This window comes from Ovis canadensis, chromosome 3 (assembly GCF_042477335.2).
Source record: "Ovis canadensis isolate MfBH-ARS-UI-01 breed Bighorn chromosome 3, ARS-UI_OviCan_v2, whole genome shotgun sequence".
Classification (NCBI taxonomy): domain Eukaryota; kingdom Metazoa; phylum Chordata; class Mammalia; order Artiodactyla; family Bovidae; genus Ovis; species Ovis canadensis.
Genome location: NC_091247.1, coordinates 150032081 through 150048985, shown reverse-complemented (window position 1 = coordinate 150048985; position 16905 = coordinate 150032081). Strand labels below are relative to the sequence as shown.

Genomic DNA, 16905 nt, shown 5'->3' with positions numbered 1-16905 from the left:
TGGCTTTATTCAGATAAGGGAGGAAACAGCTCAGAAACTCCACTGTAGTTGCCAACTGCCCCCTGCCAAAAAAATAAATAAAATAACCACCCCCCACAAAAGACTCAGTTCTGGAAATTTTCAACTTATTTTCTGTTTTTTCCTTTATCTTGGTTTCTGTTTTCCCTTTATCTATCACATTAACAGAAATTAATTAACCAAGAAATCTTGGTTTCTGTTTTCCCTTTATATTTCACATTAAAATGGTCCCCAAATGCCTACCCTTTAAAACAAGGGTGACCATTTGCTAACTTTATGGTCCTATATTAAGAAGGAGAATAAGAGCAAACTCTCTAACTTGCTTATATATATTAGTATACATATTATTAGACTGGGGAGGGGATGCTCGAATCTGAAGCTCCTTAAATATTTTCAGTCATTCATTCTGCAGGTATTTTATTAAGTACCGACTATATGCCAGGCAGTACTCTTAAGATTGCGGGTAAAGCCACAGGCCAGACAGCACAGAGATTTCTTTTTGGAACAGCTGTAATAAGGAAATATCTGGCCAGAAGTGACAAGGGCTATGGAGAAAAGTGAAGCAGGTTCAGGGGTTTCCAGAGTGGCTGGGGGTGGCGGGGGCTCTGCTATTTCATGTAGGGTGAACAGGAAAGGCCTTCTTAAAAATGACTTTTTAAGTTGAGACCTGAAATGATGGAATGACCCATGATGCCACCTGGAAAAACCCTACACATGTACTTTTATACTAGCTTGAAGTCCAGAACAAACAAGGAGATAAGCTGTGAAACTTCTGGAAAGTGAAACCTACAAATAATAAGGCTTATACAACACTTTGAACCAGCCCTCAATTTATCTGCAATGATCCTGAAACCCTGTTTAGTGACTACTTAATCTTTTACCTAACTCAAATACCTTAACGGTAGTATCTCTTCACATACTGAGAGAATTTTCCAGTTAAGTTGTACAAACAACCCAAGCAGATAATGCAGGTGTCAATGTCTACTCTGAGGCCCTGATTAGTTGATTTGTCAATGGGCGTACAGTAGAGAAAAAGAGTGGACACTAGCTGATTTTGTTACTGGCCAAGCTTTCACAGTGAGAAAATTCAAAGGAAACTGGACAGTTCTCCAGGTTTTAGAAAGGTCAATTTTTGAAGTTCTTTTAATTAATAACAAAACAATACCCTCCCTCCCCTTAAGAACGGTGACATACAGCAGCAACAACAAAATCAGTAAACAAGGTAAGGATCAAATGTCTCCTTTTGTTCCGACTAAGTAAATGTGATCAGCAATTATACCGACAGACTTGCTTGCGTGTGCGCTAAGTCACTTCAGTCCTGTTTGACGCTTTGTGACCCTATGGATGGACTGTAGCCCACCAAGCTCCTCTGTCCATTGGATTGTCCAGGCAAGAATACGAGAGTGAGTTGCCATGCCCGCTCCAGGGAATCTTCCCGACCCAGGAATCAAACCTGTGTCTCTTATGTCTCCTGCATTGGCAGGCAGGGTCTTTACTACCAGTGCCTCCTGTGAAGCCCCAACTGATTGGTTTAAGTTCTTTTTAATCTATGTTCTACAGTAATGGTAATAATGCATAATGATAGGAAATAACCCATTTTTTTTATAGACTGAAGAAAAGAGCAAAGAAACAAAATGGGCAACCAACTCATTTAATCCATTTCCACAAAACTATGCAACCAAGAATTTTCCCCTGCTTGATGGCAAAACTTTCAGATGCATCACAGTCATTATGAGAAAAACTGAATGTGAGTCTCATATTTTATTGAGATTTCTGATTTACCTGATCTAAAACAATATATACATGTGTGTACATATACATATATATGTATACACACTCTGTGGATATGGACAGTTTTAAAGCAGTTTATAGATTAAGAAATAAATGATGTGGAATCATGTCTGTAAAAGGATACAAAGTAATTGCTGGCTATAAAATAACAGTAATTAGCAATCTATTTAAAAATTTTGACCTCTGTAATCTAAAATATTTTAAAATAAGACTTCAAATTATAATAAGGTTTTAAATTTGTCATATAAACTGTGAAAAGTTTATAGTGATTTGATTGTGTTATACTTAAACTGACACACACAGGTGAAGGCAGAAAACTGGAAAATCATTCATTCAAGGAGGAGTCCAAGAGATCAGGAAACAGGCAAACCATGGTTTTCACAGGATAAACTGTTTTACATAATGCATTAATCACACTCTCAAGTAATATGCTTGGTATCTTTTTTTGTCAGCTTCCAGATACCTTTTCAAGGTGAAGCACCTCCACATTTAAAGCAATGAGGCCAACTGCTAATCTGGGAAAAATATAATCAGTATGCTACAGAGTATCCCCAAAGTCTGGAAACATAAGGGAAATAATGTATTTATTATGCTATTTTTCAGAGGAACAATTATATCCATTGCTTTAAATTTGGAGACACTTTACCTGAAAGGTATTTGGAGGTTGATAAAAACAGATTGGGCATATTATTTGACTTGGCATATTACATGCCCATATTATTTGGGCATAATATTGGGCATATTGTTTCATTAAAATTTATCTTTTATTGAGGTAACACTGGCTTTTAACATTATATAAGTTTAATGTGTACATTATATTTATACTACTGTGTACACTACAGAATAATGACCATATTATTTTAAAATCACTAGCATCACATTTTCTAAGTTTCCTGACTTTTGGGGGCTCTCTGTAGCTGTCGAATGTCTGCTATGTGCCAGGCACTGTGTTAGGCATTGGATATGCAATGGGGAACTAATGTGGTTCCCCCCTTACATCAATTACCATCTACTCACAGGAGCAGAACATAGATCTTCCTGGAACTGGGCTAAAATGTCTACATTTTGACAGTGACATTAGGAATGAACATAGCTGTTATGAATGAACGAACAAATGAACAAAAGAGAAAGGAAGGAAGGAAAAACGTTCAGTCCAGTAGGATTAGGAACATAAAATTTTAGAACTGGAAGGAAATCTTAGAGATCATCTAATTTAGTGGTTCTCAACCACAGCTGGGCATCAAATTACTTGAGGAGCTTTTTCAAGTTAAATGTGCAAAACTCCACCCCAAACCCACTCCCTTAAAAAACCTCTGTGCATTTGCTCCACAGGTGTTTATGGTTCACATCTACGGTCAACATGCACTGACCTGGACTAAGTCCCTTACTCTACATATGAGGAAACTGAGGCCCAGAGAGGCTGAGTGGGCTGACTAGAAATCATACAGCTATTGTACCACAGTCCAAATTTTCTGATATTAAAAAATGAAGGTAAAAAAACTTCTGCACTATTATACCACATCACCACTGTCTGTTCTTGAATCTCCACTCAAGAAGAAATCAGGATAAATGTCCAAGTACTGTACATTTGAACTGAGGTGTTAGAGAGACTCTTGAGATCCAACCAGCCCATTCTAAAGGAAATCAGTCCTGAATATTCATTGGAAGGACTGATGCTGAAGCTGAAACTCCAATACTTTGGCCACCTGATGTGAAGAACTGACTCTCTGGAAAAGACCCTGATGCTGGGAAAGACTGAAGGCAGGAGGAGAAGGGGACGACAGATGATGAGATGGCTGGATGGCATCACTGACTTGATTGACATGAGTTTGAGCAATCTCTGGGGACTGGTGATGGACAGGGAAGCCTGGCGTGCTGTAGTCCATGGGGTCGCAAAGAGCTGGCCATAACTGAGCGACTGAATTGAACAAGCACTTGACCAAAAGCTCCTGAAGTGAAGTGAAGTTGCTCAGTCGTATTTAACTCTGTGACCCAGTGGACTGTAGCCTACCAGGCTCCTCCGTCCATGGGATTCTCCAGGCAAGAGTACTGGAGTAGGTTGCCATTTTCTTCTCCAAAAGCTCCTGAACCAAAGTATAAAAGCCAGTGTGTACAGGCAACATAAATATATAAAAAATAAAGACCCATCAAGTACCATGGTAACCTGGTTGCTCCCTGTTTAAAGAGCCAAGTCAAGCCAGTTTAAAACACTCCCATACAAATATCATTATTCCCATCAGTTTCCATTTCAGCACTGCAATGAATAATACTTTTGGTTTTTGTGGGTAAGGAGAAGAAGAGAGTAATTTCTTTTCTGGTTTATTTCTAAAATTTAGAAGGTTAAAAAAATATATGTTTCCAGTACCTCAATATAAAGAAAGCCTGGTCTGCTTTTAACACGTTTGGCAGTACTTGAGGACATGTTTTTGGCTATTAGCCTGACAAGCTGTTTAAGCTTATAGAAGACCCACAAAGGGAACTTATATGATTAAGTTAGTTAAACACAAACATCTTCTCTGTATATTTTATTCCCTCCCTTCATACTCACAAAAACATAAAAGGCTAAGGCATTTCAGAACTGGGTGAGGGGGCAAGTTATTTATCACTTCAGCTCTCTTCTCAAAGCTTGTGTAAATAAGAACTGAAGCAACTCAATGAAATTATTCATATGACCCTTGTGAGGAACAAAGCTCAGCACCAGAAAAGAGTTCAAAATTCCGATGAAGTATATGCATTTTCTTACAAGAAACATCTGTGATATCCTAATGCACTTCAGACCTAACTTTATCTCTTTCTAAAAATTATGTAACATGTGCATACCTCAAGCACTGAACATACTTATTAATTACATAGTCACAGAAGAATTTAAAATGCAGTCTCCTTTTGACACACATTATAACAAGTATTCCAACACTAGAGCACTAAGGAGTCTTCTGACATAAAATCTAACAGTTCCTTAAATTGTTTGGCAGATATTTTGAAGCAAAACAAAATGCCACACCATCTAAGTCTTTTCCAGTTCCTAATGACGGAATTTAGATTATTCAAGCATGTAAATAACAGAGCTGAAAACATCAATTACAGTTAACAAGTTATGAGTTTCTTCAGAAGAATATCATATTATTTACTTATCATTGAGATAAAAGACAGAAAAAGGGAAGTACAAATGCCTTTGGTGAAACTATACCATGATCTAAATCAGTTTACTATTATTAGATTGAAAGAGGGTTGGTTGTATATGTGTTTGTATCCAGAATATAGCAGTGCAATGAGGGCAGAGGAACTGGCCAGTATATAAATAGGTTTTAACAGACTTTCCAGTTCAACCATAGTAACTATATTAGGTTTTGTCCCTACAAAACCACATGGGTCAGGGTGGGCTAAGTATTTGGCAGGCTGGGGTGCTCAGCTGGTAAAGCAACATAAACCTCATTTTACCTTGAGTTGAATAAATTTCCTCTGAGATGGTTTGCTTAATTGAAAGAGTTTTCAAGGAGAAAGGACAAGCCTAAGTGTTGGTTGGTGGGCGCTCCTTACACTAAGGCTAACCTTGCACCTTCTTCCAGCTTTGATCAAAGGCCTCCATCATCATTCATTCGTGGTAGCACTCTGGATGGAGGCAGTAACCTAACCTCCAGGATCTAACAATCCCTAGCAGCCTGGGTTAATTTCAGCTGTCTCTAAAAGGGCTACATGAAACATGGCATTTACAAATTTGGATTATACAGCACTATTTATTACATGATGGAAGATTTCCAAAAATGCCAGAAGAGATGTTGGCACTTATGCAAGTAAACTACTGTTCAGCCCAAAGAATCACTATATTCTATAAGATGCTTTTGCCAGGATTGAAAGGGCCTACGTGAAAACACCCTAATTGGGACCATCTTAGCACCTCAGCTATTGGATACCCTCTGGCTCTAGGTGTTACGTTTCAAATGGGCCAACAAACCATCCTAGAAACAGAACCTCCCAGTCCTGTAACTAATCCCTTCACTCCAAGTCCTGAGAGTGTATATTTTCTTATTTTCAGATTTAATAAGGCAAGTATATCTGGTAGCTATTAAAAGATTTAAGCCACTGCTGTTTTAAAAGGTTTCAGTATTCAGAGATTTCAAGCCCATAGAGGGAGCAATGTGGCAGGTTTGGTTGCTGTAGAATGGTGAAATTATTTCCCTGGTTCTCTTTCTGTGCCCCCTTCCCCCACCAGCCCACTGTTTTAAGAATGTTCTTATTGACCTTTCTCTAACCTTCTAATGTGTCTTTAACACATGTTCATGGGTTCACAAAAAGAAAACTAGAGGAATCTGAAGGGAAGACACTGGACCAAAGAATCTTCAGTGACCTAAATAGATAACTACAATGACAGATCTGTAAAGAAGGAGGCAGAAAAATTCGAAACATTGGCTACTTACAATACAAGCTCAGATAATCTTTCCTTCTTTTCTTCTTTGGGGAAATCCAAACAGCTGTACAATGTTTCTGTAAGTTTTTCTTTATTGAACAGTCCTCATGCTTGCGCAAAACCAAGAGCCATCCTAGAAAACCAGGGCCAATATTGTGTCACATTAAGTGGTGGCTACTTTATACCAGACTTTTTTTTTTTAAAGGTGACAAAAATGGGGTTGGTGGGGAGAAGGTGGTTATAAAAAAACTTCACAGGAAACCAAATAGCCTTTATTTAAATTAAAAGCAATCACAGGCTGATTCTTGGAACATACTTGGAAATGCTTTTTGGCATGCAGCTGCTGCATGCCGCCAATATTGTGTGTAATTGGAAACATTTCAAACAGAATTGTTACCAAAGTCAAAGACCATAATTGCAAGCCGTGGGATCTGCTGTTGCAGATAAAAGCAGGGCAGCTCAGGGAGAGCATGCTGCACCCAGGGGTCTCCTTGCTGGCAGCGTTTGACTACAATATTTTCACTGTATTATCGATGTCTCTTTCTTTCCAGATCCCCAATGAGACAAGAAGGAAACACAGGGAAGTGTACACAAAGCAAAAACTGGTAGGTGCTATAAATCAGTGGTCAGGACAAAACTCTTAGAAAGGAGTACATGACTTCAGTACTTGAACAACTGAAATAACACAGCCTTCATTTTTTTTTCCCCCCTGAAGTGTAATCCACTAGAAATAAAAGGCTTCTCTCCCAAGAGTTGACTCCAAACTTACCAGTGAGAAAAATACAACTGCAGTCAAATCGGTCAGTTGTCTTTTAGGGTCGCTTAGGACCAAGTTACCGACAGGAGGCAAAACGTTAAGTCCAAGTAACTGACAGCTGCTTTGTTAGTTCACAGCTCTAAGTTTTAGAATGTTTACACTGGCTTCTGCTCTGCTGACATTTTTATTTTTATTTTACATTTAAAATCTCTCTTCATAGGGAAATGAATCTGGAAAGGTCTAATCAGTTCAGGCTGGGCAATCACTCTTGTTCTACAGAGGTCTCTTCAAAACTAACCAAAATGCATTTTAGAGTTTAGTCTAAACAAGCATACAAAACAGAGACACAGGAAGGATTTTACATTCTCTTTGAGAGGTTTGATCCCCCAGGGGACTGGAAACAGTCAGAGCAGTGGACCACTGGCTCAGGAGTCATCCTTGGAAAAACCATGTCATTCTGGCACATGGGAAAGGGTCCGATTATTCTGCCGTGTCTCCGTGCCAGAAGTGTCATGACATCAGCGTGCTCCAACTTGTGAAGCCTGTCTCTTCCCACCATCTTGCCTTCAGGAGAGAGGGGAGTGGGGGAAGTGGGGAGTGAGGCGGATCCCAGTGCAATTTCGGGCCAGGCCTTCTCCACTCTTCATACGTGTTCCTCCACCAACACACACACAGTTAACTTCTGCCGACTCCGGTTCTGCACGGCAGTAGACCAGAGGGTTGGGTACTGGTTCCTGGCAGCGCTGGGGGCTATGCTTGCTTGTGTCCAGAGACAGAAGAATCCAGAAGTGGGGCCAGCTGGGTCCTGGCACTTGGCTCTGACTCCATGTGCCACCTGAGGTTTCGAGGAACAGCATCGAAGCAGGACTTGGCACCAGGACTATTGTCCTTTCCTCTCCCAGCTCACATGCTCACAGAGACCTTCTAAAGATACCAGGGCACAACACACTACTGCTTTGTTCTGAGACCAGACAGCAAAGCAGGAGTGAACCCTCAAAATACCAACCAACCAACCAACCTAGAAACACAACTCATTCTCTTTCCTAACTCTCTTTATTGTGAAATAATTAGGCCTGCATTTAAGCAAACTGAATATTCTCACTTGAATGAGTTAAACAATTAGTACTATTTTATGTAACCTGGAGCAAAAAAAAGAGCTATTTTTCTCCCAAGTGGAAGGCATCTACTCTAGCCCATTGGCATCTTTAACATTTTTATGCACAGATGAGGATCACTTTGACTTTTAAAATTACCTTCCTTCTTTAAAAGGAAAAATTTACTCTTTATAAACTACTTTAACCAGAAAATTAACTGCAGTAACCAGAATAATCTTTTCTGAAAATTGTTTCCTGTAATATGGGCATTCTCAAGTACCATGTATATACCATTACAACAGGTACACTTAATTACTGGAGAATCATTTTAAAAATTCCTGTTCCATTTCATGAGTATTACGAAGAGTCAGTCATAAGACTCAACTCCCTTTTGTTTGATTTTCAAGTAATTATAAAAGCTTCTATAGAAATTATCTCACAATGTCACTTTTCAAAACTTAGATTTCAGCTTTTTAAAATTCTGACTTAAGAATTTTTAAGTTGTTACCTCTTTTCTTTTGTGTCTTTTCAGAGTTATCGTAGGAGAGGTTATTAGGAGTAACCAGACTTTTACCTATATCTGACTCTAAACTTTATAGTTTAGCTATTAACTCTTATAAGGGTCTTTTCTTCATTCAGCTGATATTAACTTTTACTTGGGTGACCCAAGCTGACTCATTACAACCTCCTTAATTAGAAAGACAAATGGTGGTTCCATAGACCCTGATTTTAAAAACATGATAAACTTTTAAAGGTTCAGTGGTATTACTGGCAGAACTGATTGAATCTGTCACGAGTAAAATACATCACTTTTCCTTAAAAACCTGTGAACCAACAGGGTCATTTAGTGATAAATCACAAATTAGTAGTAAATTAAGAATGGAAAAATTAACTTACAAACCCATTTGCTTATATCAATATGGCTCCCCCTATGTTCCATCCAGTCCTTTGGTTCTTCAGAAGTCCCTCCCTTTCCTTCCTTCCTAGGCTTAGTCATGAGAAGTCACTGTCGTTAGCCATGGTTTATCAAAATAGAGATTTTCAAGTTCATCAGCAGTGTGCCAACTTTCAACTGTGGGTAATGTCCATTTATTTCTAGCACCTTTTAGTTTTAATATGTAGAGCATATGCATTGTTAACCTTTAAATCCTTTGTATAAACATTTCTGGAAGGGCTTTAAAGCATCTCCTCTGTATTTCCTGACTTGCCAGTTGACGGCATTTAGGAACTCCCTGGTACCAGCAGGTGCTGTATTTTGCTTTCTTCAGGTTCCAGCTGGGCTACAATGACAGATTCCTGTCCCAGGCCCGGCCCAGCCACCTAGGCTGGGACCACATGGAGGCAAACTGAACCGGGCCCCACCAGACAGCAAGATAAATGGCTGCTGTTTAAGTTTAAAATCCCCTGGTGGGAGTAAATATTGTTCCAGAGAAAAAGGCTTGACAAATATTGCGTCATCCTTCCAGAGCTGTCTTGATTAAAGCAGGAGCTTTGGATTAAGTTGGTGCTCAATTCAGAATGTATCTATCTTGCTGTCATGGGATTTCTTTTCCCCCTTCCTAAAGTCTGAAAACAGACATATTGTTGGGAATGGTCAAACAAGGCTACCGCCTCCCAAGCGGCTAGAGTCCACTCTGATAATAGAAGGCGACTGAACACTTCACTGAGGATAATGGAGACAGCAAAGGCTTAGTGGGAAAAGGCCAGTTGTCACCTAAGTGACAGGCAACAGCTGAGCTCACACATCTGGAGCCAGACCAGGGCAAATATTCAGCAACCCTCACCCGTCTACACCTTGGGTTTGTCTGAAGTAACAGATGGAAGTTCCTTTTACTCCAAAAACACATTAAAAAATATCTGACAGTGAACCACATTGATTATGTAACATCAGCAGCAAACACCCTTCTGAAGTACTGGTTAAAATTGGGAGCTAGACAAACTACCGCAGGTACAATTTCATCACATACAACCTCTTCTCCATAAAACCCATCCTAAAAGCCACATATATATGCATGCTTTTTATAGCACAAATGCAGCTGAATTCCTTGGGAGAGGCAAGATCCTTACATGTTCTTTTCCTTTAGGCAGTTCCCATGCCGTGTTCTTCACCTTGCTCAGGGCCGCAGTGGCTCTGCCTTCCATACTCTTCAAGAAATCAGCAACCAAACGTGTTTGGCTTGTGATTCTGAACCCTCCTTAGGCAAGCTGGAACGCAGAGCGGTGCCAGCCGTCCTTCCCCCACCCCCACCTCCTTCTTCAGCCTCCTGAAGACAATCTATGGACAATTTCCCCAAAGTCCCCAAAATAACACGGCACTGCCAATAGTCACTGGCGATGCCGTTTGTTTTTCTTAGAGGGCAATGAAAATTTAACAGCTTTCTGCTGCATCCTGAGTCCGGGTCCTGCTAATTATTAACATGCCCAGTTTCTTTAACTTTTTCTGCCTAAAAGGAAGTCGACGCTCCCATTCTTTCCCATATTCGTGTTACACGCAGAAAACAGCTCTGCTGGGGCGGGAGGTAGGGGGCTGATGCACCCCAGGAAAAAAGCAATCGACCCTTTCCCCGGAGTGTTAGGGGAGAGTCGGCAGCCTGCCTCTGGACGCCGGTAGGTGACAGGCGATCCTAAGCGGCGGACACTGACCAATGCGCCCTGGCCTCCCTGCGCCCCGCAGCGCCCCAACTCTGGGGCCCCTGAACGGTTTCCACGCAGGGAAGAATCAAAGGAAGAGTTGGTTGTGCTGCAGCCAACAGGAGCGGTGCTGGCAGGCTATCTGAAGCCCTCTGGTGCCGCAGCCCCAGTATCTGCTTTCACTGTCTACACAGCCCAACAAACCGGTTATGCCCATCTCCCGCATCTTCTGCGACACCGAACCACTCCGAGTGTCAGACGCCCCGCAGTGACGCGGACCTTTTCGGCCCTTACCCCGCGGCGCTAGCCGCCCACCGCCGCACCCGCAGCCCCTCTGCAGAGCCCACTCACCTCAGAGAGGGAGCGGGACTCGGCTGGACGGTCGTCGACTCTGCGTCGGCTCTGCGGACCCGCGCTCCGCGGTGTCAGCGACGGGCGAAGGCGGGCAGCGCAGAAACCATCCGGCACCCGGGACGTGGCCGTTGCGGCCGCGGCGCCCCTCGCGGAGGTCAGCGCTGGCGGCGCGAGGCGGGCACGCTCCGGGGCGCGCTGTCTGGCGCGGCGGCCGCGGGAGGCGGCGCTCGCGGGGCTGCAGGCGGAGTGCGCCCGGCTCCCCAGCCCTCTCCGCGCCGCCGCGCACCCCGCCCTCGGCCGCCCGCCTGGCGCGAGCGAAAACGCGGAGCGCGGAACCCGCCGCGGGATCCGGGCCGCGCGCGCCCACGCGGCCCCGGCTCCGCTGCGAAAGGCTGGCGGGTCGGCGCCGGATTCCGGCGGCCGAGGGCGCGCGGAGCCCGGGCTGGTTGGACCGGCTCGGCGCCGCGGGAGGGCTGAGCTGAGTCCGCGCAATCTGCGGGATGAAGTTCGCCTGGGCGCAGCGGGGGTTCTCTAGTGCAGTCGGGTCTTCTCTGCCCCGCCCCCAATTATACGCTTTTTTTTTTTTTTTAAACCAAGCATTCTGATGGATGGAAAGACAGGAAGGGTGAAGGAGCAAAAAAGACAAACCCAATTTCCTCTGATCAAACGGTTTCGGGGTTGCCTATTTGGGGTTCTTTTCCTTTAGCTTGGTCGGGGCGGGATAGTTAATTAAACTCTTACTTCGATTCCTTCCGGCGCGCCTCGCCTCACTGGGGACCGGATTGTACTCGATCCTATCTCGTGTAATCCCACAGGCTGGGCTGTCTCCACCTCCGAGCAAGAAGCCACAGATTCAGCCTCCCCTCCCCTCCCACCCTGGTCATCTCAATAAAAACTCAAGAGTCTGAGGAGCGCATGTGAAAACCTCAGCTCGTCGCAATGTCCCGGCCTGAGCCAAGTTAGCGTGTCGCACTTAGAGTCGTATTCAAAATACTACTTTCATCGCGATGATCATTTTCCTGGCCAAGCTACTCCATGTTTTCAGTCTGCCCAGTCTCCAGGGCTGGGCTCTCAGGCGCATTTTCTCAGATGAAGTGGAGCTCAGCTTGTTGGAAAGTTCTGCCCTGACATCTGTGTCGCCTTAGAACCTTAACCCCCCTCACTCGTTCCAGTTCCAGATCAGTGGAGTTTCATTCCACGGGGGTTGCAGAGGGTGGATCGGACAGCAGGTGTTGAGCCCAACTTGACAGGTGTCTCTGAAAATCTAGGGATTCCTTGACCTCTCAATCCCTTCTACAACCCTCTGGGACACTGTAACATCTTCCTGAAAGAAGAGGATGTGTGCATGCGTGAGGGAGGGCGGTGTGTTAATCGATGGATTTTTAAATTTCTTTAAGAAAAGTCAAAACAGCTAATTCTAGAAATTTTCGGAGCACCAAATCTCTTCTATTTTAACTGGGAGTAAAATAAGGGAATACTGAACAAATTCTGAGTTGATGAAAAAAGGATATAAAATCAATAACATTTAAGACAAAATGAAGGGGAAATAGTACAAATTTAAGGAAAGTTTGGCCACAGCCCTGTGCTCTGCAATTCCAAATCTGATTTAGATCTCCCTGCGCTGTGAAAACTTTCTCACCTCTAGATTCACCCCTGAGTTTCTAAACCTCTGAGCACAGATCTTTCAGGAAACAAGACTGTTGCTTTTGAAGTAACTCCACTTGTTCCCGGTGTTTGTACCTGATGGGAATCTGGGGGAAAACAACCTAGGCTGTCTTGCTTCTCAGCCTTTTTTTTGGAATTGTGTGTTTATCTTAACAGGGTTACAAATGCTTCTATTAAGCTGTAGCCTTTTAGCTTCTACCTAAACTCCAGAAGTGTCCAGAAGGCTGACAAAATGATTTATTCCACCCATAGAGGTTGTGAAAATCAGTACTTATAAGGGCAAAGAGTCCACTCTCCATCTGTGGGTGCCTGTCTATTGTTTCAATGGACACCTTCAAGTCAAAGTAGTTTTCCAACAAATTGAATAACACTGTGGAATAGAATCAGTGGAGGATGGGGTGGAGGAAAGCATCACTGACCAAGCATCACTGCATCTTCCTGAGAAAATCCTCTCTGATGGACCATTCGGTGCTTGTGGCCAGCAGAATTGGGTATGGAGCAGCTCAAGAGAAGTATATTTATGGAAGGTGCAGTTGGATCTCCCTATTAACTGGAGACAATGCTACTTTCTTATGATGAGAAATAAATCGATAAATCAATCTGATATCAGAGGACTTAGAGCTCTGTGGTGACCTCACAAAAGTTTCATTTGTTGAGCACCTATTGTTTGGTAGCCAACATGTTGGGCACTGTAGGGTGTTCACAGTTGCCAGTTAAGGGGATTGCTGTCTGTTTAGACAATGCACTGAACAGCATCTTTTGGACCTATTGCAAAGGTGAACACCTGATCTTCAACCAGGACTCCCAAAATTACTTTGGATGGTACATGTGATAATTTGTTTTTAGAGAAATTTGAGTTCAAATCTCAGCCCAGCTGCTTCCCAAATGCAGCCTAGGATAATGTAGTTAGGATGAAAGTGGTGCTTAGGTTCTTCATTTGTAAATGAGGATAATAATATCCATCCCCAGAGAGCTGCTGGGAGGATTGAATGCTAGGCATGCAGAAACGACTCAGCAGGTAGAAAGTTTATACAGTGCTGGTGTATAAGGCATTGTCTCACACCACCCTTCTCTACACCAGCCTCCAAGCAAAGTCCTGTAAGTTAGGAAAGAACTATTTTGGACTTAATCTGAAAAAGTATTCTTTATTGTGGATTATTCAGTTTCTTCTGGGTCTTTTATCCTAATGGTGTTATTTTCTTTGTCTATGCAAACCAACGTGGTACAAAGTCTTTTTTTTTTTTTTTAGTAATTTCTTTATTATTATTTATTAAGCACCAGCTTAATACTGAAGACATTTCAAATCACCAGTCACCAACTCATTCTTCCCCACCCAACCCATCCCAAATTCTTGATAAAGAGCTCTTCAAGTAAAGACACTCTTTTCTCGCCTCTGTATAAAACTTTATGAAATAAAGGCAAAGAACTGTGCACATCTTGCTGTAAATGCTGCCCACAGCTGTGGAGACAGTGTCTGTCCAAGGCTGTCTTTACTGTACAAGTCCTGAAAGACTCTTGTTCATGAATTGTCTCTTCACAAAGCAAGTCCACCACTTGTTGGGTTTATCCTTCTGAGAGTCGAAAACTTTCTCATAAAGTCTCAGTCCAGCCTCTTGCCTCAGCTGTTGTAAGTAGGCCCTCATCACTTCATCTTCCTATTTGTCTGCAGGTTTGGCATAAATGGCATTAAGTGGAAAACCAAAGGCTCTCTGGGAATGGGAAAATTAGTGATTCTCAGTGTATACATTTCTTTCTCACCTTGGCTTTTAGAATTGCACTTTTGGGTTTCTTTCAACACTCAGAAATGTAGAGAGTTATATATATCAAGGTCCTATAGGCTTCATTGTTAATTTCATAGTTTTTGAAGAAGACATTGGCCTTAAAGTAATAGATACGCTTCATCTACAATATCTGTATCTTTTGTCTCTCTAGGGGCAGGTCCTTTGAACTGACTTCTGATAGGCAACAGTGCCACATTTCCAATGAGTTTGGTGTCGGGGTCTATGAGGGAAGAGTGGTAAGCCGGCATCTTGGAGGTGCCCAGGTCTCAACCCCAATGAAAAGAATCTCCAAATCTTTTATAAATAAATCAATTCACTTAGGGAATGTCTATTTTTCTTTTAAAGCTTTGATAACAAATGCATATTTTTGTAAATGATATCTTTATGCACTGAAGTGTGTCCTTCAAACATTCATGAGTTGGGGTCTTCAATTCCAGTATCTCAGAATGCAATTTATTTGGAAATAGAATCTTTACAGAGATAATCAGGTTAAAATGAGGTTGCTGGGTGAGCCCTAGTCCAGTTTGACTGGTGTTCTTCTAGAAAGAGCAAACACACATGCACATAGGCAGAATAAGGCACGTGAAGAAGGCAGAGGTCAAGGTGATGTGTCTCATAGATATGCCAAGGAACCACCAGAATCTCAGCAGGAGACTTGGGCATAGATTCTTCCTCATGGTCCTTATGTTAGGAGAAGCACACTGACAGAAGCCACCCACCCTGGGCAGGCACCATAGTAACCATTTGTGCTAAGTTATTTTACAACAGGGAGTCCTACTAAGGAGCACAGAACTAATAAGCCATCACCAACCCGAAGAGTTCAGGAAAGGTCAAATGGAGATGCCACGTGTCCAACCACCTCCCAGAATCCTTCTGCTGGCATCCATCTTGGCTGAGCAATGCATGCGCCACCAGGAAGGACCCTGAGTAGAGTGATTGGCTGGAGAAAACCCAGAAACTAATCCCATCACCATAAAACCTGAGACCGCGTGGCAGAGCAGTTCTCCTGGGTTCCCTGACCTTCATACTCTCCGCCAGGGCGCCGGTTCCCAGTAAAGCCTCTTGCTTTGTCAGCACGTGTGTCTCCTCAGACAATTCATTTCTGAGTGTTAGACAAGAGCTCCCTTTCGGGCCCTAGAAGGGGTGTCCCTTCCTGCAACACTTAGAAGGAACCAATCTTGCTGACACCTTGATCTCAGCCTTCTAGCCTCTAGGACTGTGAGACAATACATTTCTCTTGCTTAAGACATCCAATTTGTGTACTTTGTTATGGCAGCCCCAGCTAACATACAATTCCCAACCAAGTCATGTTATGAAGGCCTTGGCTCATTGAAGAATATTTTTACATGAAGATGAATAATTCCCGATGGTTTAGGCCACAAGCTTGGTATTTTAAAAAGCAAGAACCTGATGATGTTGGCAGGCTCTGTTTGAGTCCCAGGTCTGCTGGGTTCCTAGGCTTTGCTTGGTCCCTGATCCTTGTATCTCGTTTGCTCACATTTGGGACTCTTTCCTGACCTGCAGACTCAGCCCTACTTAGGGTTTCCAGAATGAATCATCCTGACCCTGTAATGACCTGCATGGACTTAGCCGTAAGGCATGTTTGCCTGCTGAGGAATCCTACATAGGCTTCCTAGCAGTTTCCGGATACATTGCACCCTATTTGGTTATCCTAAAAGGTCTTTCATATTTACACTCTGCTAATCTTTCTAGTTTCTTTTCCTACCACTCCCAATCCTTGTTTGCTCTTACCGTGTTATTTATAGTTCCTCGAAAGCATCAGGCAATTATGCCTCTGTGCTTTGAACACACCTAGAACATTACCCACTGATAAAGGTCCTCTTTTACTAACTCTTGCTTATCCTTTAAAATTCAACTCAGACATCATCTTCTTGATAGTCCATTGATGTGCATATTTGTTTTTCTGCCCATCTGGCATTTCTTTTTCCTTTGTAATGCCCAGATTTCCTTTGGGGAACCACCTTCCTTCACTGTGAGTGTACAAGGTTTCACTGGAGACTCCTCCCTGGTTTGCTGTTGGGATCATGTGACCTAGGCCTGGAAACAGAGCACTAGATCCTCCTGATCAAAAAACTGGTTCAGGGAAGGGCATGTGTTCCAAGTCCAGGTCCTGGATTTTTTGTACAAGATTGTAGGAATTCTACAACAACAAATTCAGCAAATCTGTACTGAGCACTGTTGTACCAGCTACCTTTTTTGCTGGAAATTCAACAGTAAACCAAACAGACAAAGTCTCTACCCCTATGGATCTTCCTTGAGCCTCTGGATCAAACCCCATCTGAAAACAACTGCCACTGAGCTTGTCAAATTAAATCAATATCTTGTTGTTTAAGCCAGTTAGGGGTTGAAATGACTTGAAATTAAAGAAGACTAACTGATACATTCTTC

At 42.7% G+C, this 16905-nt stretch overlaps 2 protein-coding genes and 1 pseudogene across 2 annotated transcripts in view; all 3 read right to left on the bottom strand.

Annotated features, from left to right (window-relative positions):
- The window catches only part of PRICKLE1 (prickle planar cell polarity protein 1), a 108205-nt gene extending 101858 nt beyond the window's left edge, over positions 1–6347 (bottom strand). Inside the window, exon 1 of the mRNA XM_069584545.1 lies at positions 6225–6347. The gene's annotated coding sequence lies outside the window, so the exon portion shown is untranslated. The remainder of the gene's footprint in view (positions 1–6224) is intronic.
- LOC138436349 (uncharacterized) lies at positions 6252–12087 on the bottom strand. The gene is made up of 3 exons (XM_069581967.1): positions 12083–12087; positions 11048–11543; positions 6252–6347 (listed from the first exon to the last, which is right to left on the bottom strand). Exons 1-3 carry the CDS (start codon positions 12085–12087, stop codon positions 6306–6308), a joined length of 543 nt encoding a protein of 180 aa, XP_069438068.1. The 3' UTR covers positions 6252–6305.
- Positions 12088–14205: 2118 nt separating this feature from the next.
- Positions 14206–14744, bottom strand: LOC138438219 (actin-related protein 2/3 complex subunit 3 pseudogene; annotated as a pseudogene).
- Positions 14745–16905: the final 2161 nt, after the last annotated feature.